At 40.2% G+C, this 25,634-nt stretch overlaps 1 protein-coding gene across 1 annotated transcript in view; it reads left to right on the forward strand.

The window, feature by feature from the left end:
- wdfy3 (WD repeat and FYVE domain containing 3) overlaps positions 1 to 25,634 on the forward strand; it is a 76,726-nt gene that overhangs the window by 21,907 nt on the left and 29,185 nt on the right. The window contains exons 16-31 of the mRNA XM_061816482.1: positions 3,338 to 3,450; positions 5,454 to 5,715; positions 6,195 to 6,295; positions 9,698 to 9,916; positions 10,966 to 11,147; positions 12,467 to 12,698; positions 12,791 to 12,951; positions 13,821 to 13,932; positions 14,070 to 14,260; positions 16,099 to 16,251; positions 17,727 to 17,800; positions 17,873 to 18,034; positions 18,973 to 19,188; positions 20,708 to 20,925; positions 24,195 to 24,391; positions 24,971 to 25,105. Coding sequence (XP_061672466.1) covers positions 3,338 to 3,450; positions 5,454 to 5,715; positions 6,195 to 6,295; positions 9,698 to 9,916; positions 10,966 to 11,147; positions 12,467 to 12,698; positions 12,791 to 12,951; positions 13,821 to 13,932; positions 14,070 to 14,260; positions 16,099 to 16,251; positions 17,727 to 17,800; positions 17,873 to 18,034; positions 18,973 to 19,188; positions 20,708 to 20,925; positions 24,195 to 24,391; positions 24,971 to 25,105 — 2,728 coding nt within the window. The remainder of the gene's footprint in view (positions 1 to 3,337; positions 3,451 to 5,453; positions 5,716 to 6,194; positions 6,296 to 9,697; positions 9,917 to 10,965; positions 11,148 to 12,466; positions 12,699 to 12,790; positions 12,952 to 13,820; positions 13,933 to 14,069; positions 14,261 to 16,098; positions 16,252 to 17,726; positions 17,801 to 17,872; positions 18,035 to 18,972; positions 19,189 to 20,707; positions 20,926 to 24,194; positions 24,392 to 24,970; positions 25,106 to 25,634) is intronic.

Genomic DNA, 25,634 nt, shown 5'->3' on the forward strand with positions numbered 1-25,634 from the left:
CACCAGCAGTCTTTGCCAGTGCTCATTTCATGTTACAAGCACCAGTAACAATCCACAGTGCAACACACAACATTGACATCTTTATCAAAAAATGAATCGTGTGTTTTGATCAAAGATTGTTAAAAACGTTTGACAGGAGGCCTTTATAATCGGAACTAAGTCTAAGTTTACTGATAAAGAATTAAAGTAGGGGCATAATCACCACATCCTCAACACTGCTGTGACCAGTCAAATTCACCAGCAAGTTAGCATTTGCCAGTTCGTTGAGTTTTCATTTCTGTATTTTGGGATACTCTGCTACTGTGCGTAGGTTCGCAAGTTTTGTGTAGAGCATTCCTTTGTCACAGCAAGCCTGTGCGTCTTTAGTTTTATTACGTCTTGTCCATATTTCAAAATTTTGCCTTGCCTTCATCGGACCTTGTGCACGTGTTTGGATCTTGCCTGTAGCCAAGCGTTTTTGTGCTTCCACCTATTTTGGACTGCCTATTTGTGTTCGAGCTTCTTCTGGAATAAAGCTACTCTCAATATCATGCCCTCGTGTCAGAGTCCAGCATTTGGGTCCATCCCTGTGCCGCTTGCTTATGACAGACCGACAAAGTGATGAGCACGATGCCCATTTCTAACAAGTGCCTCAAAGAAATCTCACTGTGGAATGCCATCAACTTCTGCTGAATGGAAGGCTCATATTTTTAGCAGATATTGGCAAACTGATTCCTTGATTTTGCCAATATTTTACACACTGTGCCTATTTCTGTTTATAACCACTCAAATGTCACACTTCAGCACTGGTCAAAAGCCATAAAAATGCGTTTGACTAGGTTTATTGCGAAACAATTGGAGGTGGAAAATTCTTGATACAGTATTTTTTTATGATAATACCTGATTACTGATGATACTTTTGTGTGTTTTGCCATTAATATTTGGTCATTTCCGGTAGCTGTTTTTACCTTCCTTTCCGTAACAAAGAATAAAGCAACAACAATTGTGACTGTGGAACAGTGTGTGCTTGAACAAATTGACTTAAATGACCAGATGATATATTTAATTGGGCTGCAAAATCAATCAAGAACCGGCGTAGGTGGTATGTGGAGCCGGGAACAACGGTGAGTACATCATCATAGAATGTAACTAAAATGGACTAATCACAAGAGATGATCTCAGCTGCTTTCTCTGGGCAGCAACATTTTTTGACGTGGGCGTACCAAGTTACGCAAAGGTCCTGAGAAGGGCAATACGTACGTCACGTGTTGCAATGCCGGCATTGTCTGCCGTGCATGTATGAATACACGTGTTATGACAACTATGTCAGTACGTTTTGTTTTACGTTTGAGCCATATAAGTCTAAATTTGACTATTTTCTGCAACCTTCTTCATGGAGCAAATAGTGCAAGTTTAGAATAGTTTTTCATACTCATGTTAAGAGTAACCACATATTGAAAGTACCGGTACTAAAAAGCACTTCAGTCCTATTTACTAATTAAAAGAAAAGACACACATCTTGATATGATAGTCATCTATGGTTCTATTTATATACTGTATACAACAGCCTAGTTGATGGACGTTTTTAATCCTGTGAGAAAAATTAGGGACTGACCTGACTATGTAATGCGCTTTGACCGTGGAGCCGACCAAGCTCGGTTCCCCACTCTCTTTCCCTGCGAGACAGGAGTCACAGCAGGAAAATTCATTGACATGCTCATGCTGCTCACCTTTTCACATGCAAATGATGGTGTGAGAGGGGCTGTCAATCTGCTTCCTGTCGGCTCAAAGACCAAAACTCTTCACATTCTTCATCCTCAACACCCTCCTCTTCCTCTTCCTGGTTGGTATGCAGGTCAGATGGATCACCATCCGGTTTAGGCGGCTTTATACCCGGACTCGCTGTTCAGGGTGCTGGATGGTTTTGAATGGGTTGGTATATAGACTGGCCAATAAGTGTGCTTAAAAAGCCAACCAATGACCAGTGGTACAGTTACCCTGAGGCTCTTGCAGGAAGGCACCACTTAACATGAATATCAAGGTATTGAAATCTTGGATGATCTGGAAAGATTGCCATGTAGACCAGCCAATGAGTGTACAAACATTGGAGAAAAAAACTTGCCCAATGACAGTGAAGTCAGCCCATTGCGTTGCTTAAGGTTAATAATGAGGTAATGATTTTCAAAAATGGCCCTTGTGGATCAGCCATTGACTATTAGCAGTGACTCAATTACTGACCACACACTCACAGTCACACCATGCAGGAAGGCGGGACTTGAACAAGAACGTGAATATTGACATGCATTAACGTATTAATGTGAAAACTATTGTAGTATTGGACTCCTTGTTCATTTGAAAGAATTAGCATGTAGACTGGCCAGTAACTGAAAGAACAGTGACCACATAAAGAAAGCTGGTAACACAGTCCCGCTGTTGAGGAATGCCAGAGTTAAACAGAAATCCAAATACTGAGGTGTTAAAATCCTCGATGATTTAACCCTCTGTTAACCAAGCAGGGTTCCAGGTTATCTGAAATTGTACAACACTGGTCAATAATGGCAAATGCCAAGTCGGTAAACCGGAAAAGGGGCTCTGATGTACCATGTGCAAAAATGCAACAAGGGTCAACAGAGAGTTAAAAGGATTGCCATGTAGATTTTCCAATGATAGTGACTAATAATGCAGCCTACCAATGTACAATCAGACCACATGGGAAATTAGAACGCAAACAGAAAATGGACCAATATATGGCATACGATATTTTTTGCAGTAGTATTGAAACAAGGTAGGATTTTAAAAGGATTGCCATGCAGACCGGCCAATGACTACATAAACATTTCCTAAAGCGCAGGCGACTGACTGTACACACTGGGATTTGTTAACAGAAGTGTAAATATTGAGGTATTGAGATTATGGATGATTTTAAAAAGATTGTATGAACATTGACTAAAAAGCCAGCTAATGATGGTAAAGTCATACCATGGGGTAAGTAAGGCAACACCTAAACAGAAACACTAATACCAAGGTATTACAATCCGAGGTGATAAGAACAGGAGTGGGATGTATATCAGCCAATAACTGGCCAGTGACTGTACAGAGTCCAGACCAATGAGCGTATTTATTGCAATATGCCGAGAGTTAAACAGAAGAATGAAATTGCAATCTTAGATCATTTTAAAGTATTGGCATGTAGACTTGGCCAATAACTGCTCAAACGTTGACCAAAAAGCTGGCGACAGTTAAACAAAGCACAAATGCATTACTTCCAAACAGACAGGCAAATGCTGAGGTTTCTCACTCCTGGCGGATTTTCAGGACTGGCATGCAGAGTGGCTTGATTGTTTTGTGTTGTCCACAGGGAGTTCCTGCGTCTGGGCAACCCTCTGAACTGTGGCGCATGGGACAAGAAGCTTCTGAAGCAGTACCGTGTGCACAAGCCCAGCTCACTCAGCTACGACGTCGACATGAGAGGTAAGCGCTTGATCTGTGTCCTCCATTTTGTGAACTTGGCCTCTGGTTGAACTTCACTTTCCGCCTCCATTGAGGAAACAGCAGATGCCAACGCTAACAGCTATTGATGTTTGTAATTATGGAGTCAGCGTGTCTTCCTGAGCGATTGTAGGCTAAGCAGCTATTGTGACTTCTTTACTACTGAGTGGAGATTAAAATTGGGCTAATTACTGATCATTAGCAAAGGCTTCAGTTGTAGCCTACACCGCCATCTGTCATTCTCTCAGCGAAATTACAGTTGCTACACTTAGTTTTTCAGCATGGCACTAATACCGACAAATATTTTCTTTTCACCCCAAGTTATTTTCACTTCATTCTTGAAAAAACAGATTGATGCAATAATTCTTTGTGAAAAAAAATCCTTCCTATTTTATTGTTTTTACATCATATCTTTTCAAGTTATTTTTTTAGAGTCTTAGTATCCTAATTTTTGTGGTTCTTGAAAAAAATTCCATAATACACTTTTAATTTTTTTATTTGCAAAGTTTTTGATTTTATTAAAAAAAGACTGATTTTCAAATCATGTTAAGCCTATATTTGATTAAATACACTACAAAGACAATATATTTAAAACTGATAAACTTCATTATTTTTAGTAAATACTCATTAACTTATTAATTTTATAGCTGCAACACGTTCCCAAAAAGCTGGAACAGGTAGCAAAAAACTGAGAAAGTTGAGGAATTCTCATTAAATAGCCACTGGGAAAATCCTACAGGTGAACAGGTGGGTGGCATGATTGGGTATAAAAGGAGCTTCCCTGAATTGCGATCATTGACAAGCAAAGATGGGGGGAGGTTCACCTCTTTGTGAACAAGTGCATCAGAAAATAGTTGAACAGTTTAAGGACAATGTTCCTAATTGTGGTCTGATTAGACATTTAAAACTGTTTTTGGAAAATGTGGATGTCGTGTCCTCTGGGCCCAAGAGGAAAACAACCATATGGAGTGTTATGGACACAAAGTTCAAAAGCCAGTATCTGTGATTGTATTGGGGGGCGGGGAGTTATTTCCAATGTCATGGGTAACTTACACATCTGTGAATACACCATCAATGCTGAAAGGTACATAAAGGTTTTGGAGAGACATATGCTGCCATCCAAGCATTGTCTTTTCCATGGAGGCTCTTCCTTATTTCAGCAAGACAATGTAAAACCACATTCTGCACACTTTATAACAGTGTGGCTTTGTAGTAAAATAGTGTAGGTACTAGACTGCCCTACCTACAGTTCAGACTTGTCACCCATTGAAAATATGACAACGGAGACCCCAGACTGTTGAATAGCTGAATGTCTACATCAAGCAAGAATGGCAAAGAATTCCGCCTTCAAAGCTTCAACAATTAGTGTCCTCAGTTCAATAACATTAACATTAATTGAATGTTGTTAAAAGAAAGGGTGACATCACACAGTGTGACCCTGTTCTAGATTTTTGTATGTGTTGGAGTCATAAAATTCTAATTAATCTAGTTAACAATTATTAACTAAAAACAATTATTTTATCAGTTTGAACAATAAATATCTTGTCTTTGTAGTGTATTCAATGCAATTATAGGTTGAACATGATTTTGAAATCATTGTAATCTGTTTTTGTTTAACACAACATCCTAACTTTATTGGAATTGAGTAGTCCTGAGTACAACTTTGTTCACCTCCCCCTCAGAAAAATCTCCCAAAATAACTTTGTTAAATAAATACGACTTTATTATTTTAAAAAATACAACTTTACTCTCCAGATTTGGACTAAAAAAAAAAAAAAATCCTAAAATAAATCTTGACATCTTTGACAAGTATTATTGGGGCAAAAAATAATACCTCTTGACTTGTGAGATAATAACTTTGTATTTTTATATGAATGCAACTTTATTAATACAGTTACATATGGTCTATATTTTTCCCCCGGACATAATGATGTAACTAGAGCCAAATGTGGACCATTGACACCCGACTCCGCCTGCCCCCTTAGGAAACATGACGACATCCATGGAGGGCTTCGGCGCTGACAGTGTGTTTGCCACGCCAGCTGAGGATAGTGGCCAGTACAATGGCCAGTACAACGGCCAATACCGCATCAGCCGCAGCCTGGTGCGCTCGGCCGAAGGCAGTACCGTACCACTCACACGTGTGAAGTGTCTCGTCTCCATGACAACGCCACACGACATACGACTGCACGGCTCAGCCGACACGCCTGCTTACATCGAGTTTGATGCATCGCTAGAGGGTTTTGGGTACGTCTCGTACACCCCTTAAATATGCTCACGCGGCACCTAGTCAGCACTGTAAAATTAAATAAGTTTGTACGTTCTTATTTGTTTAGGTCGAGATATGTCTTTTTCTGTGTGTGTCCCTAATGTTTGTGTTTGTTTTAGTTGTACTTAACGTGTCTGTTTTAATCACAACCGAATAGAAAAAGTTTCAAGCAGCACTAGGGGAGATGACAATGCTGGCCCACTTTCAGCACAGCGACACACACACACACACACCACACACACACACACACACACACACACACACACACACACACACACGTGCAAAAAAGAATTTCCCCTCTTCCATCTGTCACCATGAAATATTTAGGCTCGTCTCTGCTGTTAGAAAGAAATAGCACTCTTCCCTTATACACACACAGACACATACACACACGTACACACATACAGACCCTCACAAGATGTTTGAGTTATTGATTGATGCATGCACATGCGTGCAGGTGTTTGTTCCTTCCCAGCTTGGCTCCTCACAATGCCCCGAGTAGTAACACCAGCTCCTCAGGAGTCAGCGATGGCGACGTCATCAGCGGAATGGGGACAGGTACGATGTCCCTTGATTACATCATCAACCAACACCCTCAAACACACTGCGACTTGAAATTAATGCTTGACAGACGCCAAAACGACTACATTATTCATGTGGGGAGTGAATACTACATGACATGGGGAGGGAATTTTTGTATCCATGTACACAAACATACATGTGCACATCACAGTGCAGCAGCGTGCATTGGACATTTAAAAAAACATTTTTTTCAACAAACATATAAAACATTCTGAAAATCTCGTAATATAACATCAACATCCTAATGTTTCAGCCTGCAAGCTGTTTAAAAGTCCTTTAAAAATGTTCAGTGATGAAAGTCCTCCGGATTTTCCCGGAATTCCAGATTTTTAAATTTTCATGAAAATTGCTCCAGAAAATTGAGGAAAAATGGCCTTAAATGAATCCGGATATTAGTTGACAACATTGGACGAACATGCGTTCGAGTTCGTTGTTTTGCTTTCACGAACGTAGCCATGTTGAGGCACTAACACTAGTAACAGTAACGCCCCTCCCCTCGCATTCTCTCAATAAGTCGCTTATTTTGTGTTGTCTTAATTAATTTTCGTGTTTATTTCATACACGTTGTTAACTAAACAAGGCTGCTTCAAAAAACAACTGGTATTCACCCGGAAACAGGAAATGCAAGTTAAGCGTACTGAGCATGTACAGCGCATGTACGAAAGCGCATGTTCAGAACTGCTTCACGTAATGCGAGCGCATTTATGTCGAAAGTCATCAACATCTTGAGCCATGTCAAAGGAAATTCAGTTATACCAGGCAGGGGTGCTCTTTGGGTCGATCATGAGGCAGTCTGACGGCGTAAAAAAAAAAAAAAACAACAACATTAGACTATCGTTAAAAAAAAAAAAAAAAAAACAACATTAGACTATCATCCACCTCGTCGCTTGATTCAGGTGTGGCCAATACATGGAGCGCATGCACAGAAAGGCACTTTCTAGTAAGCCGGCCTCCTATTTACTGCAGTCCCGTGGTGCGTGACCTCCCACCCCCGAGCCCCCCACCGACAACAATGCTGTGGCATGATATCTTTGAAAAGGGAGCCCAGACTTTATGTTAAATGAAAAAAAATATTGCTGTTGTTTAAAATTATATGCACAAAATTGCACATGCCATTATTGGAATGATATTTTTTTGATATATTGTGCAATCTTATGGAAAATAATTTAATATTTTGGCCAGTAAAAAAAATATGTTAGGCCATTGGATTTTTTTTTTCCATCTAGTGGCTAACTTGGCCGGTGAGTCAAAAATTTAATTTCCGTCCCTGCAGATCTATTCAAGACTCCAGTGGACAGCTTCTAAGCTCCATTTTCTCTTCAATCTTCTCTCCATTTATTTTCTGTTTTCATTCTCCTTCATAATCTCTGTTTTCTCTCCTCCCTCATCTTGTCTTCCCCTCTCCTCTCTTATCACATTCTCCATCCTTACCGCCATATTTTTTTATCTCTCATACTCTCCTTCATTAACAATATCGTATCTCCTCCCTGATATTGGCCTCCATCTTCTCATATCTATCATCTTCTCTCCATCTTATTTTTGTTTTTTATAATTTGTCCTCCATCTTCTCTCCTTTTCATTCTCCTCCATCTCTTCTCCTCTTTCTCTTCCTTCATATTTTCATAATCCATAATCCCGTTTCCATAGTCACCTTTTTTCATTTGTCCTTAATCTCATCTACTTTATAATTGGTCCTCCTCAATCATTTTCCATCCTCCATCTTTTCATCACTCTTTTCATCCTTCCTCTGCTCTTGTTCATCTCCTTAACCTGTGTCCTCTTCCATCTTGTCCTCCCTTTCACTCACTTGTTCTTTCCTTCTTGTGATTCTTCATATTGTGGATGTCATTCCTCGCTGTCGTTTACTCTGTTCTTATTTTTAGCTTGTCTCCTTTTCCCTCCCACTTGTTTTCACTCACATGAAGTCTGTCACAAATCCTCCTCCGTACTTGTTCCTCTATGTCCTCTCTATCCTCATGTCATCATCTCATTAGTGGCAAGTCCCTTATTTTTTTCCTTTCTTATTCCTTTTCAAGCCTGTCCTGTTTAGCTTCAAGGTGGTTATTGCCACTCCCAGTTGGAGTTTACCGTCAAACAAAGCGATTTTATCTTTGTGTATTTAAAACCAACATAACTTTGCTTTAATAAATAATTTTTAAATCATTAAATTAAATTAATTTGTCATGACTTACAGGCAGATATTCTTTACTTCCTGCAAAACAGGACTTGTATTTCTGTGGCTTATGTAGCAGCTGAGCTGTATCTGTATGTACATATGAATGTATTATACAGCCCCCAAGTGGCACAGGTGCGCACACCAGAAGCAACACCACAATGTTCATTAAAATGAAGCAAAAAATGTGGTGATGACTATATTTTTCTAGATTATATTAATTTATCATTATCATTCATTTTGATTAGACTTTACATCAATCTGATCGACTTGATTGGTATTGGCCGAAAATTAGTATTTTATTCTGATCGGCTATTCATTGATTGGCTCCGCAAAAGACATTTATTCCGTGTTGCTATTGTGTACAGTATATTTGAATCCAACAGGTACTTTTTATTTTAACCCTTGTCACGTGTTGTTTGACATAGTACCATAACTATCTAACAACACAGTTGAAACAAACAACAGAAAATGCATGAATCAGACGACATGACAAATTTGGCCTTTCACGATTGCGCTCTGTGAGGGTATTGCAATAAAATCCTTGGAATTCTGATGCCATTGCTTCCTGTCTTTTTACTTACTTCACTGAGCTTTATCTTGTCAACTCAAATGCAACTGGACTCACTCGTTACCATGGTAACAACAATGGCTCCCGTCTTGTGTATTATATAAGAGCAAAATGGGGAAAACCGTTTGCTGGTGATCACCAGTGCTCAGTAGAGGACACAAATTCAAGGACTGCTTGAGCTATGTTCACATACTTTGAATACAATAAGGCTTGCAAATAAGCAATAAAACATTATGTATCCTAGAAAGCTAGTCCAACCACTAACCGTTGTACCAATGTTGTTGAATAATGCTCTAAAGTTTCACTGTTTGTCAAGTAATTTAATTACAATAAAATGATTTAATTACAGTAAGTAAGCACCCATTATTTATGTCATGTCATAATGTTGCTTTGACCTGATTGATTAGAATACATAACCTCACAAGAGAATACTTTTGTTGAACATACTCAGTCTACAGAACACGAGTGTAACTATGGAACAGATTAAGCTTGTATGTCAAGCCACCCCTGTATTTCATGACTGTTAATGTTCCTTATGTTCTCTTTCTCTGATGCAATGGTTTTGCAGCTTTTTTAGTGTGATGCTATTTTAATCGGTCACTACCACCTGCTGCTTGTGTGTCCCACCATCCAGGGGAACGTCTGTTTCCCCCACCATCGGGTCTGAGCTACTCCACCTGGTTTTGCGTGGAGCGCTTCAGTGCGCCGTCGCAGAACCATCCGGTGCGCCTGCTGACGGTGGTGCGACGTGCCACGTCATCGGAGCAGCACTACGTGTGCTTGGCCGTGGTGCTGTCCGCTAAAGACCGCTCGCTCACTGTCTCCACCAAGGAGGAACTGCTGCAAACCTACTGTGAGGCTTTTTTTTGCGCCTAGTTGTACACATTTAATGGCATTTTAAACATATTTTTAATCTTCTGATCCATGCATATATTTTTTCCTTTTTATATAGAATATCGCAGGGAGTTCTCACTCCTAAATTAGCGGGCCAACTTTCCAAATTGCTGCTAATTCAGATTTCGCTGCTCTTATTGCCTGGGGAATTTGCTTGAAGAGATACCTGGCATTATTTATATCATTAGTAGGAAATAGATTGCCAGAACCTGAGCACACACTTGAGGTTTTGTAATGCCTCCTGGTGCCTTGGGGACTTGAGTTTCACACATCTCAAAATTTTCTTCCATAATCACAGCAGAAGGCTTGATAAGAAGAGGATTCTGTTGTTCTTTATTTGCACTTCTGAAATTATCTTTTTTTTTTTTTTTAAAATTAAAGGCATTTGTTCTTTTTAATATATTTATGTTCTCATTTTAAATGGTCTAATTACATTTAAAAGTAGTTATAATGTATCAATGGCATTGTTTATTCAGTCACAAGACATTTTATTAATTTAGTTTAATCAGTCGTTATTCGCTTTTGTTTTTTGTAATTGAATTTTACTTCATTAGTTACATTTTTATTATTTAATGGCATTTATATCACATTATTTACTTTGTTTTATTTAATGGAATTTTAATTTTTTGTAATTATTCATCCATCCATCCATCCATCCATCCATTTTCTTTGCCACTTATCCTCACGAGCGTCGCGGGGAGTGCTGGAGCCTATCCCAGCTGTCAACGGGCAGGAGGCGGGGTACATCCTGAAGTAGTTGCCAGCCAATTGCAGGGGGACATGTAGACAAACAGCCGCACTCACAATTACATTACATTATACATTGAACATTGTAATTATTCAGTGGTGTTTAAAACAAGATGGGTTTTAATATTCAATTGCGTTTAGTCACCTGGAAACATTCATAGTAAACACAAAATATCTTACTGTTACAAAACATATCATTGCAAAATTTCTTGGAAATAATAATGTGAACATGCCCATCCCTGTCTTTTTATCACCCCCCAGCGGACGAGTCTAGCGAGGAGTCGTCTTTCTACGAGATCCTTCCATGTTGCGCCCGCTTCCGCTGCGGTGAGCTGATTGCTGAAGGCCAATGGCATCACCTGATGTTGGTCATGAGCAAGGGTATGCTGAAGAATAGCATGGCCACGCTCTACCTGGATGGACAGCTTGTCAACACCGTCAAGGTACAATCCCAGAACCCAAAGCCCCCAGGGCATTCAATTGATTGTAACTGGACTGTTCTGTTTGTCTTCGATGTTTCGCCTCACATCGGAGCAGGGTGAACAGCCCAGTTGCAGTCGAGTCAATGCCCCCAGAATGAACTGATCTGGATGAATGAAAATATTCACATCCAAAGCCCTATTGTCAAAAGAAAAACTCCACCAAGGAGGCTATATACTTTTTCTTTTGTCTTCCTGACCAATGGCCGAGCATCAGCTTCCTGTCAGGACAAACTGATCAGACCAACTTTGTGAGTGCAACGTTACTGACAACTTGGCATTTCTGCCCTCATGATAAGATATTCCATCCTTTTCATTTGAACACAGTTAGTCTCATGACACTCAGTGATATGAAAAACCTTAAAAAAGAAGTAAAAAGATGTATACAACAAAGACAATAAAGTGCAACAAAACTCAACAAAGACAGGAGAATAAAAGACAAAAAGGAAAAATAAAGATAAACTAAAAAAGAAAAGTTCTGCTACTGGTCTATAAATGACTAAGTGGGTTGGCGAAATTTCGTTCCGCTTCACGATTGTGTCCCACTTGTTGATTCTTGACAAAAATTTTAATTTTATATCTTTATGTTTGAAGCCTGAAATGTGGCGAAAGGTTGAAAAGTTTAAGGGGGCCGAATACTTTGATAAGGCACTGTCTATTTGATCATTTTTGTTTTCTTCCCCTGTTTCAAATGTTTTATTTTTTTGTATTCAAATGTTTTTAATCGTGTAAAGCACATTGCACACTTATCTCGTGTATGAAAGGTGCTATATAAAAAAATTTGCTTTGCTTTGCTTGCCCCAGCTATTTTTAGGCAGGAGGCAGGGTACACCTTAAATGGTTGCCAGCCAATAACAGAGCACCTACTGGCAATTTCAAGTCTTCAATTAACCTACTCTGCTTGTTTTTGGAGATGAGGGAGGAAACCCATGCAGGGACAGGAAGAACATGCAAACTCTACAAAAGCTTGACCGGGATTTAAATCCTGGTCCTCAGAACTTTAAAGCAGACGCTCTAACCAGTCGACCACCGAAAGAACAAAAACCTCACAGAACCACAAAGAAAAAAAAAAGGAAAAACAGAAATACAATATAAAAGCCCCACAATAAAAGCAAGGAGGAGAAAAAAATTAACACAAGAAGTTCAGTTATGTGCTCCCAAGGCATATGCAAGAGCTTAAGAGATTTTTAAATCTAAACGTTTAAACATGAAATTCACAGGTTGCCGAAAAGAAAAACTCTCACAATTTAATAATAATGAACAATCTGTAATTTGTGTTGCAGCTCCACTATGTGCACAGCGTCCCTGGAGGCTCAGGCTCAGCCAACCCCCCCATGGCCAGCACGGTGTATGGCTACGTGGGCACGCCTCCTGCCCAGCGCCAGCTCTCGAGCCTGGTATGGCGATTGGGGCCATGCCACTTCCTGGAGGAGGCACTTCCAGTTGCTAGCGTGGCCGCCGTCTTCGAACTGGGCCCCACTAATGTGGGCAGCCTGCAGGCCGTCTACCTGCCCTGTGAGCGCCACTCCTGCTCAGTGCTTTTGGATCATCCCGCTCGCCCGCCTGCTCGGTTTTTCTTCACACTCTACCCATTTTCCCACACTCAGGTAAGGAGTCCAAGGCGGAGATGGTGCTGCCCACCCCGGTGGCGCTGGTGCCCGAGGAGAAGGTGTCCTTCAGCCTGTTTGCCGTCTCTGTGTCCATGCTGACCGTGGCCAAGATCAGGAAGGTCTACAACAAGTTGGACAGCAAGGCCATTGCCAAACAGGTGACAACAAAAATGATTTGGTTCTGGACGTCTGGTTTATAGCTGGTAGCACTTTTTATTTGGTGACTTTCTACTTCCTGTTGGCTCCACGAAACTATGCTCGCATGGAGCATCTTTTTGTGAACCAATTACTTTCACTTGATTATTCTGCAACTAGTTTTATGCATTTACCCAGCTTAGCGGTGTTTAACACTGTTATATGTTCTATTTTGTAGCTTTTTGTTAGCTTGATTGGACTGATTGGACAATACTGCAGCTTTTTGTGAACAATTGATTTGAATTTGGAGCATATATGACTAATTTTGCACATTTGAGTTCACCATTTAGCCATGTTGACGGCTGTTATAAAATGAAAGCATCTATTTTAATTGGTTTGTGCTTTTTTGTGAACGAAAGACTTTATTTGGGTTAACTGCGATGAGTTTCCTGCAAGCTTAGCCAAGTTTAGCACTGAAATTGTTTTTTTATTTTGGTAGGTTTCTAACTGCCTGTTGGCAGCAATTGGAGTCAGATGTTATGGAGCTGTTTTTTTACATTTTTATATTTTTGTAAACAAAGCACTTAAATGTACAACTTATGTGACTGAATTCATACATTTGAATCCATTTTAACCCTTTGTAACACTTGCTGGTTTATTTTATTCATTGTTTTCTTCCCTTTAGCTTGATACAACGCAACAGCAGCTTTTTGTGGGCAAATTGCTTTTATCAGGATCTTCTGCACCCAGTTTCAAACACTTGTTGATCTTGTATGTGATGTTTCTTGAGATTGATGACTACTAGGTTAGTTTCTCATGTAAGCAACTTGTTACTTGTGAACAGAATGTAGCATAACTGTGTTTCTTCATCACTTTTTTTGTCTTTTTGTAGTTGGCAGTGTCCTCCCACGAAAATGCCACGCCGGTCAAACTGATCCATAACGCGGCCGGCCACCTCAATGGTCCTGCCCGCACCATTGGCGCCGCCGTCATTGGCTACTTGGGTAAACCAACTGAACTGACTAAGCTTATGAAGCTAATGATATTATTGAAAGTAACGAGACAAACAAAATTTACGACGCTAACGGATATAGCTAACAATGCTTTTTGTTGTGGTAAGATTTGTGGATTTTCTTTCCAGGTGTGCGTGCCTTCTCTCCCAAACCAGTCGCCACCAACCTGCAGTATGTGGGTGGTGCAGCTGCCATCTTAGGTCTGGTTGCCATGGCGTCAGATGTGGAGGGCTTGTACGCTGCTGTCAAGGCACTGGTCTGTGTGGTCAAGAGCAACCCGCTGGCCAGCAAGGAAATGGAGCGCATCAAGGGATACCAGGTTTGGGTCCCACACCTGCATCAGCCACTACAGTGAATGTCGGTTGTACATCAGTCACAACAGTGAAAAGCTTTTTAAAAACAGTTCTCATCTGAGTTTGGATGTCAATATGGACATCAGTCACTGGAGTGGACTGGGTGGAAATGTACGGGGAATAATACACACGCATTCACTACAATAACTGATGCACAGATTTGATTTCGTCCACTCTAGTGAGATCGCAACATGTCTCATACACTATATTGCCAAAAGTATTTGCTCACTGCCTTCACTCACCTGTCTGTAGTGACATTCCTTCTTAATCAGTAAGGATTAATGTGACATTGGTCAAAATTTTACAACTATAAACCGCTCTTCTGATGGACTTTCCACTAAGTTCAGGAGTGTCTGTAGGGGATTGAGCATTCTTCCAGAAGAGCATTTGTGAGGTCACACAGTGATGTTGGACAAGAAAACCCAGCTCTCAGTTTGGACTGCAATTAATTCCAAAGGTGTTTAATCAGGTTGGTGTCAGGACTCTATGCAGACTACTCAAGTACATCCACACCAGACTCTCTCATCCATGTCTGTATGGACCCTGCTATGTGCATTGGTGCAGTCCTGTTGAAATAGGAAGGGGCCATCCAGAAACTGTTCCCAGAAATTTGTGAGCAATTAATTGTCCAAAAGCTCTTGGTATGCAGAATCTTTAAAAGGAAAAGGAAAGGACTGAGCCTAACCAGCCAACATTTTGTACAGTTCTATGTTCACAAATTACTGAGAACATTTCTAACATGACTGCGCACCAGTGCACAAAGCAAAGTCCCTAAAGACATGGATGATGGTCAGGTGTGGATGTACTTGATTGGTCTGCTCAGAACCCTGACCCCAACCAAACGGAACACTTTTGGGCTAAATTAGAGTACAGATTGAGAACCAGGCCTTCTCATCCAACAACAGTATCTGAGTTCCCAAATATGCTTCTTAAAGAATGGTCAAAAATTCCCATAAATACACTTTTAAACCTTGTGGAGGTCCTCCTCTGAAGCACTGAAGGTGCTAAAAAGGAAGGACCATCACATTAAACCCTATGGATTAGGAATATTATGGGATTTCACTTAATTTTCACTTAATGTATGTGATATGATATAATATACTGTATGTGAATCAAGGCAGGTGAATTCATACCTTTGGCAATATAATCTAAATATAAAAAAATAGGTTTTTCTGTGTAACTGATGCATACACTGAAATGTTATGATTCATAAATTGTGAGTATCTTCAACATCAAGATTCGTCACTGATATGCCACTTTGACATGAAGACTAATAGCTTTTGAGTAGCCTTCCACCATAGTGACTGCCGTGTACGTTTGACATCACACTTAGAGCTCTCAATGCCATGAGCCACTTTAGGCCGCAATTTAGGTTTCACTAATTTGTATTTTTTTTTTTTTTTTTTTTTACGGGAGTGGGTGGTTTCCCCACTGTCCAACTCCAGCATGTGGTATTCCTAAGCGGTCTCACATCCAAGTACTAACAAGGACCGACCCTGCTTACCTTTCAATATCTTGGGAGATTTGGAAGCATGTGGGGATAAGGTTGATGTTGGACTTAAAAAACAAAACAGCTTTGACATAGAGACTCTTGAATATAGAAGAAAACAGCTTTTTGAGTAGATGTCCCCAATCATGACTGATGTGCCACAGCAATAGATTTTGAAGAATGACTAATGTACAGCTTTTGAATAGGTGCCCACTGTAGTGACTGATGTGCAGCTAGACACAGCCGCCTTGCAGCAAATAGCTTTGGAATCCACGATGATGACTGACGGTGAACTCGACCCTCTTTTTGTTGCAGCTGCTGGGCATGCTGCTAAAGAAGAAGCGCTCTCTGCTCAACAGCCACATCCTGCACCTCACCTTCTCCCTGGTGGGAACAGTGGACAGCGGCCACGAGACCTCCATCATTCCCAACACCACCGCCTTCCAGGACCTTCTCTGTGACTTTGATGTCAGTCCCCCACAACAACACAAGATCATAATATAACATCGTTTTAAATCATACAAAAACACAATAAGACATATGTGTTTAAAAAAAAAATATGTGCAAACCCTTTCCCCCATAAATTGAATATCATGGATAGGTTCATTTATTTCCATAATTCCATTCAAAAAATTAAACTTTCATAGATTGTATATTTGGAGCCCACAATTTAAAAAGTATTTCTTTTTTTATATATTTCTTCATAATTAATTATTATCACTCATAAAACCATCACAATTGGGAATTCACAAATTTAAAATCAAGTGGTAAAAATCTGCCAAAATTTCGTTTTTTAAGTGTGTAATGTCACACTCAACATTTCCTCAACTCAAATGCACAGGTTTCCCCCACGCTCAAGTTTGGTTCTATTGTCTTAGTTGGGTTCAAGGTGGGGAAGACTGCAGAATTGACAGCTGCTCAGAAGACCATCATTGATACCCTCCATAGGATGATAAGCCACAAAGGTCATAGCTTAGTAGCCTGGCTGCTCACAGAGTGCTGTATCTAAGGATATCAATGGAAAGTCTAGTAAAAGGACAAAATGTGGCAGAAGAAGATGCACCAGCAAAAAAAAAGATGATCTTGGGCTGCAGTGGAATATCAACCAGAGAACAAGTTGACACCGAAATGTTCATAAACCAGGTTGTTCATAAACCAAGCTTTCACTGTATAACAAACCCAATTGCAATGTAGTGGGACATTGTAAAACATAAGTACAAACACAACACAATGATTTTTAAATTATGTTAAACTTATATTTATTTGAATACAGTACTAGGACAAGATATTTAATGTTCAAACTGATAAACTTTGTTTTTGGCAACTCATCATTAACTTAGAATTTTATTGCTGATGCACGTTCCAAAAAAGCTGAGACAGGGTCATGTTTCCCACTGCGCTACATCACCGTTTTTTTTTAACAACAGTCAAAGTTTGGGAACTGAGAACACTAATTGTTGAAACTTTGTTGGCGGAATTTTTTCCCATTCTTGCTCGATGTACAGCTTCAGCTGTTCAACAGTCCAGGGTTTCCGTTTGTTGTATTTTATACTTCATAATGTGCCACACATTTTCAATGGGACACAGGTCTGGACTACAGGCAGACCAGTCTAGTACCTGTATTCTTTTACATCCAAAGCCACGTGCAGAACATGGTTTGGCATTGTCTTGCTGAAATAAGCAGGGGCATTCATGAAAAAAAACATTGATTGGATGACAGCATATATGTTTCTCCAAAACCTCTAATGTACCTTTCAGCATTAATGGTGCCTTCACAGATGTATACATTAATAATTAAATAATAAATAATAAAATAATAAAAATAAATAATCCAATACATTGCCCCCCCCCCCCCCCCCCCCGCCTCCACCTAAAATAAAATACAACCTGAAAAGGTTTCTTTAATAAATAACTAAAAGGCTGTGTATTTGTTTTCTCTTCAGGTTTGGCTCCACGCTCCTTACGAGCTTCACCTTTCTCTCTTTGAGCATTTCATCGAGCTTCTGACTGAGTCAAGGTGAGTCGAGCCTCTATTCCTCAATTATTCACGATCTACAGTCTTGTTATTAATTTGACGGCTTCCCGACAGTGAGGCAGCCAAGAACGCCAGGCTGCTTCGCGAGTTCCAGCTGGTGCCCAGGTTGCTGCTGACACTGAGGGACACGTCGCTGTCGCAGTCCACCGTGGCTGCCATCAGTAACGTGCTCAGTCTGCTGCTGCAGGGCTTCCCCAACCCCTACGACCTGCTCAGGTGAAACTCCCATTTTAGGATTATTTGGCATGTACAATGGATTTATAAAGTCTACACACCCATGTCCTAATGCTAGATTTTTGTGGTATAAAAAAATGAGACTGAGATAAGGTAATTAAAATGTTTTTTTTACGTAGTTTTTTTTTAAGAACAAGATGGATGGGAGGGATAAATAGATAAAATCTTGAAAGCGCTGCCTCAGATTGGTAAGGCAAAGCAGTAAGCATTACTAGTGACGTACAGTAGATTTGCTTGAGAAATTCAAACAACATGATTTCAGACCTCTCGGCAGAAAAGCATTGTACAGTGACTCAGGATTGGGTGGATGATTTTTATTCCCATTTCTCAAGTAGAAAAAGTTGGTTTGGCAAAATATGTCTCCTCTAAAGCGGTTGTAATTTAAAAATATTTATATAAAAAATAATATATGAAATATAAAAGTATTTTGTTCATCATTTAAAAAAAAATAATATTAACCGTAGAGAACCCATGGGGTCACATATGACCCAGTGTAATTAAGGGCCCACTGTATAAACACAACACACCACAGTTACTCTTTTTACCCTTAAAGCCAATGTCTGACATGTCTGCATTAAATGCACTGTTTTTTGGTAGTTAGGGCCCAGTGGGTCATATGTGACCCGTTATCTAAACCGGAAGTAAATTAGTACATTTTTCCAAATGTGATGTTTTTGTTTTTTTCCTTTGATGCTTAATGATTAAATTAGGTAGTACATCACATTTTAAAAGAGGATTTGGATGTCTTGGGTTCTCTAGGGTTAAATTCTTAAAAAAAAAAAAAAAACCCTAAAAGATAAAAATGGAAAAAAAGTAGAAAAAATGCTAAAAGGATAGACTATACTTACCAAAATAAAGACAGTTTTAGTCTCAAAAAGTCCCCCAAAAACTTAGGGTAACCCCTATTGTGGTTGTCGCAGGTTTGGTCAATTCCTGTCGTCCACACTGCCCACATTCGCTGTCTGCGAGAAGTTTGTGGTGATGGAGATCAACAATGAGGAGAAAACTGATGGAGGCAACGAGGACGACTTTGGGGGCCTGCTGTCTGCCAACCTCATTCTGCTCAGGAACAGGCTGCTGGACAACCTGCTCAGGCTGCTCTTCACCACCAAGGACAAAACTGCTGTCAACACGCAGTAAGACCACACATTCTGTGCACTGCCCACTGTAAAGGTTAAAAAATACCAGACGACTGTAATCAATTTACTCCAATTTTTATACAATTCACTCAAATTCAAGTGTTATACTCTGATTCAATTGACTTTTTTTAGCCTGTTTGGCTGTCAAGTCAAGCAGAAGTGAGGATCAGAATCCTTATGCCGGAAGACTTTTCCTGTGTAACAGTGGACTATTTAAGTTGCCGCTGTGCTTTCTTAGTGTTTCGATTTCTTGAGAATCAAAGTCTATCAGTCAAACAGATCAAGGCTTTTTTAGAGGGGAATGATAAAAGACAACAAAAGACAAAGCACAGATAAATAATTTATTTGAGGGAAGGGTTTCATTTTTATTGTGGCTACTCTTCCCATAGGCATCTGAGACTTTTTACAGATGTGGTATGTAGTTTTGATTGGTTAGCTCTGTGAGCTTTGGAGAAATATTAATACCTAAATAATGTTTCCTACAGGAATGGTGTAATCTGGGATTTGATCTGCTGGACTCTATGAGTTTGCAGTTTGTATTGTTGATTTCTTCCAGTCAATGTAGTTATCTGATGTTTCTGAAAATGTAATTAGATTGAAGACTGCTTGAAGAGATGACTTGGGCTCCTGTAAATAAAAAAGAATATCATCTGCATGCAAATTGATTTTGTGTTCTGTCACAGGTGAGCAGATACTTTCAATACTAGCACTCTGACCTCTAGAGGTAGTAAAAGGTTTGATGAATATTGCAAATAGCATTAGTGTAAGTGGACAGCGTTGTCAGGTTCCTGTTTGTACAGTAAAACTTTGTGATGTGATCCTATTCGTCGTGACTGTTGCTTTTCGCGAACTGTATAATGTTGCTACCCAATGTATAAATGTGTCTAAATAAATTTGCGTAGTACTGATTGACAGGAGTACTTTTTCAAGTCTCGCTGCAAGGGCTTTCGAGCTTTTGATAGCTACATTTATCAGTGATTAGCCGGGAGCATGAGGTTTTTGCCTACAATTCCAATTCATTCAATAATGAAATACAGTATAAATCTAGGGCGGCACGGTGCACAACTGGTTAGAGTGTCTGCCTCACAGTTCTATTGACTGGGGTTCAAATACTGACGCGCCTGTGTGGAGTTTGCATGTTCTCCCTGTGCCCACGTGGGCTTTCTCCAGGCACTCCCATTTCCTCCCACATCCCAAAAACATTAATTCATTGGAGACTCTAAATATGCCCGTAGGTGTGATTGTGAGTGCGAATGATTGCATCTTTCTATGATTGCATGTTTATATGTGCTCTGCGATTGGCTAGTAACCAGTTAAGGGTATACCCCCCTCCTGCTGGAAAATACTGCAGCTGCCGTAGGCTCCAGCACTACCCCAACCCTTGTCAGGATAAGTGGCTCAGATAATGAATGGATGGTTGAAGTTTACTTGTATTACAGTGCGATTCACTCCAGTTGTGAAAGTGAATCGTTCCAACAACTCGGATGAAAACTGAGCTCTCAGTCTCCTATTTTAGGGCATGCGATGACCTGGTTCGTACCCTTGGCATGGACTGGCTGCTGATGTTTATGGAGGAGCACCTACACTCCACCACGGTGGCAGCGGCCCTGTGGATCCTCACCGTGCTTCTGTCCAACCCAGCCGTTCTCCATCGCTTCAAGGAGGGTGCATGTGGTGGAGGCTGGCTGGACCACACTGACTCAGTGCTCACCAACAAGATTGGCACCGTGCTGGGTGAGTGCGAGGCGCCCTTCAAAGTCTCGGGGGTCCATTTCAGACGGAGCTGGCCTTCCTTGGGCTCCCGGTTCGTACGCCACACGGCCAAGGGTTGGTTTGTCACTTTTTTCAACCCGCTGATGTCCCACTCTAGTGCCCTGTTTCCTGCTTTTCACCCTGCTTAGACTCCTGCTTTAGCCCCCTTAAACTGAACACGCAGTACAATTTACTTTCATTGCCATCAGCAAAATACAGATGTATTGTTTTGCAATGCCGATTTTAACATTGGTCAACCAAATTCCAAGATACCATTCACTGTTTCATTAGCCTTGGCAAAAGTGTGTCAAAACATCTTCATGCATTACTGTGGTAATATCCTTTTGTCTTGATATGGTTGTTGGTGTCAGCAAAATATATCGCTTTATATGATGTTATGGTACACTCGTCCCTTGCCGTATTGCAGTTCAGCAATATCACTGAATTGATTGAATTGATTTTTAAATCATATGAATTTTTATATCACTGATCTTTAGCTATACCGTATGATTTTGCGGTGAGCACATTTCCACAGAGAAACCCACTCTTCTTTTAGAATGCATTGTATTTCTCCAGAGGTCATCAGGGATAGACAGCTCCCGGTGCACTTTGAATTGCTTAATTGAACAAATGGTTTGAAATTCAAGTCACAGATAAAGTGGAGAAAGGGAGAATGGCAATGAATGGGCACAAATAATATATGGACATCACACACATTTTTGTATTAGTATTATACAGAAAGTGTTAAAAAAAGACTTTCATAACTTCTAATACAGGTGTCGGGAACTTTTTCGACTCAGAACTAATATTGCCAAATATTTTAAAATGTAAATTCAAAAGAGCCACAAATTATTTTAAAAATTAAGCACATGTGTTCTTGTGCATTTATGCAAGACCAACACATTTAGAGTACAATAAGTCTCTGCATTATTTTAAATAACTATGTTACGCTGTTGCTAACCAATGATGACAAAAATACTTCTTACCATTAATGTGACTTCTGGTACTGCCTGGTTTTGCTGATGGCTTTATAGTCTGTTTCATGCGTCGTTAGATTAAGCTTCATGCAGGCGCTGTCCATCCGTTCATCGTGAACGTAATTCTATTTGATCTGCCATCATGATGGTATGATGGTGAACAGTTCTTGCCGACAAAGGCATGTCTTTTACCGTATTCATTTGATTATCTTGTCTTTATGCGAAGTTGTTTGGCAGCATCACCCACAAATGATTTGGCATACTCCCTATCTCTGAATTTAGACACACAGAAGAACCGTCTCTCTCCATGAAGGCTGTCCATTTTATTTCAAAACTTCAGTACTCCTCGTCTTTTTTTCTTAAAGATACTTTTGACAAAAGCGTTTCCATAATTAGTTGTTCTGACACGATCGGCAGTCGACCCTTCTACGCCTTTGCACATCACCTCCTACAGCAATTACGGCAAGCCAACTAGGACAAACTGTTTCTGTGTCATTTTAGTTTCCTGCACTACAGGAATTACATTTACAGTATGTCGTTATGAGGGCTCTGTGAGCTATATGCAACCATCAAAAGAGCCAGGTATGGCTCACAAGCCATAGGTTTCAGACCCCTGCTCCAATAACAAGAATAGAAGAATGAAAATGTACAGCTTTTTCATTTATAAAATGCAAATATTATATCATTTTCTCCTTTACCTATGCATATTGTGCACTATTGAGTTTTTACCATGTTTTTGTGGGGGGGCGCATTATTCATGAGAAATTATGGTAACCCTTTTTTAATTTGAATAATTTACAATTTTTTTGCTTCGTAAATTGCACAAGGACACAAAACACAAGTGTATCTGGTAGTTTTTCTGTGCGCAAGATAAATCCCTGCCATTGTAAGATTTTATTGCAGTAGTCTAACATAGTGCAATTGCGAAAGATCACATTTTTTTTATCAAAGCATTCTGAGTTAACTGTCTCACGCTGCTGTTTTTTTTAAAGAAAGAGAAAGAAATTATATGTGGTCAGCTATATACAGAATTATATCAAAAGACACACAGCAGGGCTAAAAATAAACAAGCTTTTGGATTCCAATATACGGTACAAGATGGCAACACGGAGTAAATACCTTTATAGAGCCGATAATTGATCGACGAATTATGACATTAAAGCCAATAAGCATAAAATGCTAATTAGTGGCCAATGCCGATCATATTGGTGTAAAGTTCAATTATAATAAACAAAGACACTCAACAGCAGAAAGGCTAATGTTATGTTATTAAGGTTAGTAACATTCACGTCAGTGATTTATAGGGGTGCTCTAGTCAGCGTCTTATGGTGCCAATTCTGAAATCGGTCATTGATGATTGAAACTTGAAATTGAACCCAGGCAATACCCTTTATTTCGATTAGCTGTAAATTTTTCAATTTATTTATGGTGAGTCGTATTGGCTATCTGTGATTGGCTGGCAAGCAGTTCAGGGTGTACAGTACTTCGCCTTTTGCCCCAAGATAGCTGGGATAGGCTCTAGCAGTCCCATGACCCTTGTGAGGAAAAGCGACTCAGAAAATGGATGGATCTGTGTCGGTTGTTCCTGCAGTGCACGTGCGGTGTGGTGATTGCAATGATTGAACTACTCATTTTCTTTCTTTATTTGCGGTAATTTAATTTCACCTTTGTCTCTCGGGTCCCACGATGCGGCCACATACTTGGCGTCTTCAGTGGAGAAAGGTCTGTGTTACAATGAATGGGTCCTCACCTTGCATTTCACTATGAAATGCTTTCACACTTTAGCCATTTTCTTTTTTCTCTCTCGCTATCTTCAGTTCAGCATTGTGTTGCATCCTGCAACCACTGTCTTGCTACACCTTATCCGAATAACTTCACTTTCAGACATTGATGTGCGTTGTCACATACGCATTCCCATGCTTCTCTCTTCAAGGCAAAACTGATTCACAACACAGTGATTTTCACTTTGTTTTTTGAGGCAGAAAATGTGAATTTTGGCTGGCAAACTGCCAAGCCAGACCGCTTAGTCTTAGCTGTTTTTTGAATAATAATAATGGAATGTAACGCCCACCCCTGCTATAAATGAGATCGCTATATTTCAATTAGCGATATGTTGATACCATCACTAACTCAATATAATGCTTCAGTAGTCTTGATGTTGCTGTTTTATTTCCAACTAGAGGCAAAACCATTAGTTAACCAACCACCTTGCAACTCATTCATTTTCAGTCACCGCTAGGGGGCGAGTTGCTAACTCCTCTGTGTTGATTGTAGGCTTTAATGTGGGGCGCAGCGCCAGCGGCCGGTCCACAGTGCGGGAGATCAACCGTGACGCGTGCCACTTCCCAGGATTTCCGGTTCTGCAGACACTACTGCCCAAGCACACCAACGTACCTGAGCTCTACTTCCTGTTGATGGCACTCTTCCTGCAGCAGCCTGTCACTGAGCTGCCAGACAGCCTGCAGGTACATGTCAGTACCACAAACCTTTTATATTACTTTATTATACAACTAATTTAGGCGAGAGCTCCACAGTTGAACACAAACTACAACAAATGAAGAATTCAAATGCAAAAGTAGATATCGCAGGTTTTTGGAAAATTGAGAACAATTTGGGTTTGTTTTATATCTCTAGCTCCTCATTGATGCTAATCATTTTTATTTTGGGTATTGTCATTATCAAAAGCAGACAACTCTAAGATATTAATTTTGTTCAAAAGCAGACAATAAAATTACACTCAAATGCTTAGCACTATGCTTTGTGATTAAAAATTAATAACAGCTGTTTGTGTTCACAGAAATACAGTTTTCCTGGTTTAAACTGTGGCCATTCTAATTCATATAAAAAGCTGTGAAGCACTTTCAGAGTTGCAGGAAAAGCCAAAGAAAAACTAAAACTGTCATTACTACAATGAGTGACTTTGAGGTTTTGTGCGACTTTTTAGAGGCTTATTCTGACCAGGGTGTTCAGCTTTGGAGGTCCCACTGCATATTCATGAATATTAACCAACCTCATGAATATTGACCATTGCACAACGCTTTGTCTTTCAGTTTGACCTTGACTCCATGTGGACGTTCATCTTCGGTGTCCCAGCATCCAGCGCTACTGTGGTGGGCTCCATCCACACCTTCTGCACCGAGGCTGCTTTCCTGCTGCTCGCCATGCTGCGAAGCATGCTCAACCTGGTAAGACATAAACCGCAAGATCTGTGCACAAAAGTGAATTTTTGTTCACAGTAAGTTATCGAAATGTATCATCACACAAATGCTACATTTGATCATTAAAAAAAAGCAACGTGTTCTAATTTGTATTGGAAAGGATATATATCCATCCATCTATTTTCTGAGCCGCTTATCCTCACAAGGGTCGCAGGAGTGCTGGAGCCTATCCTAGCTGTCGTTGGGCAGGGAGCGGGGTGCAATTTCAACTGGTTGCCAGCCAATCGCAGGGCACATAGAGTCAACCAAGTGTCGCATTCACAATCACTACTAAGGGAAATTTAGTGTTTTCAGTTACCTACCCCGCATGTTTTGAGGAGGGAGGTAACTGGAGAACATAAAACTTTACAGGCGGGGCTGGGATTTGAACCCTGGTCCTCAGAAATCTGAGGCCAGTGCTCTAAACACCGTGCTGTCGAATGGATATATTTTGCCACAAAAGTGTAATTTTTGCACAAAAATGCAGTGAGTGAACACAAAAAATCTTTGCCCCAAA

This window comes from Syngnathoides biaculeatus, chromosome 4 (assembly GCF_019802595.1).
Source record: "Syngnathoides biaculeatus isolate LvHL_M chromosome 4, ASM1980259v1, whole genome shotgun sequence".
In the NCBI taxonomy this organism is placed as follows: domain Eukaryota; kingdom Metazoa; phylum Chordata; class Actinopteri; order Syngnathiformes; family Syngnathidae; genus Syngnathoides; species Syngnathoides biaculeatus.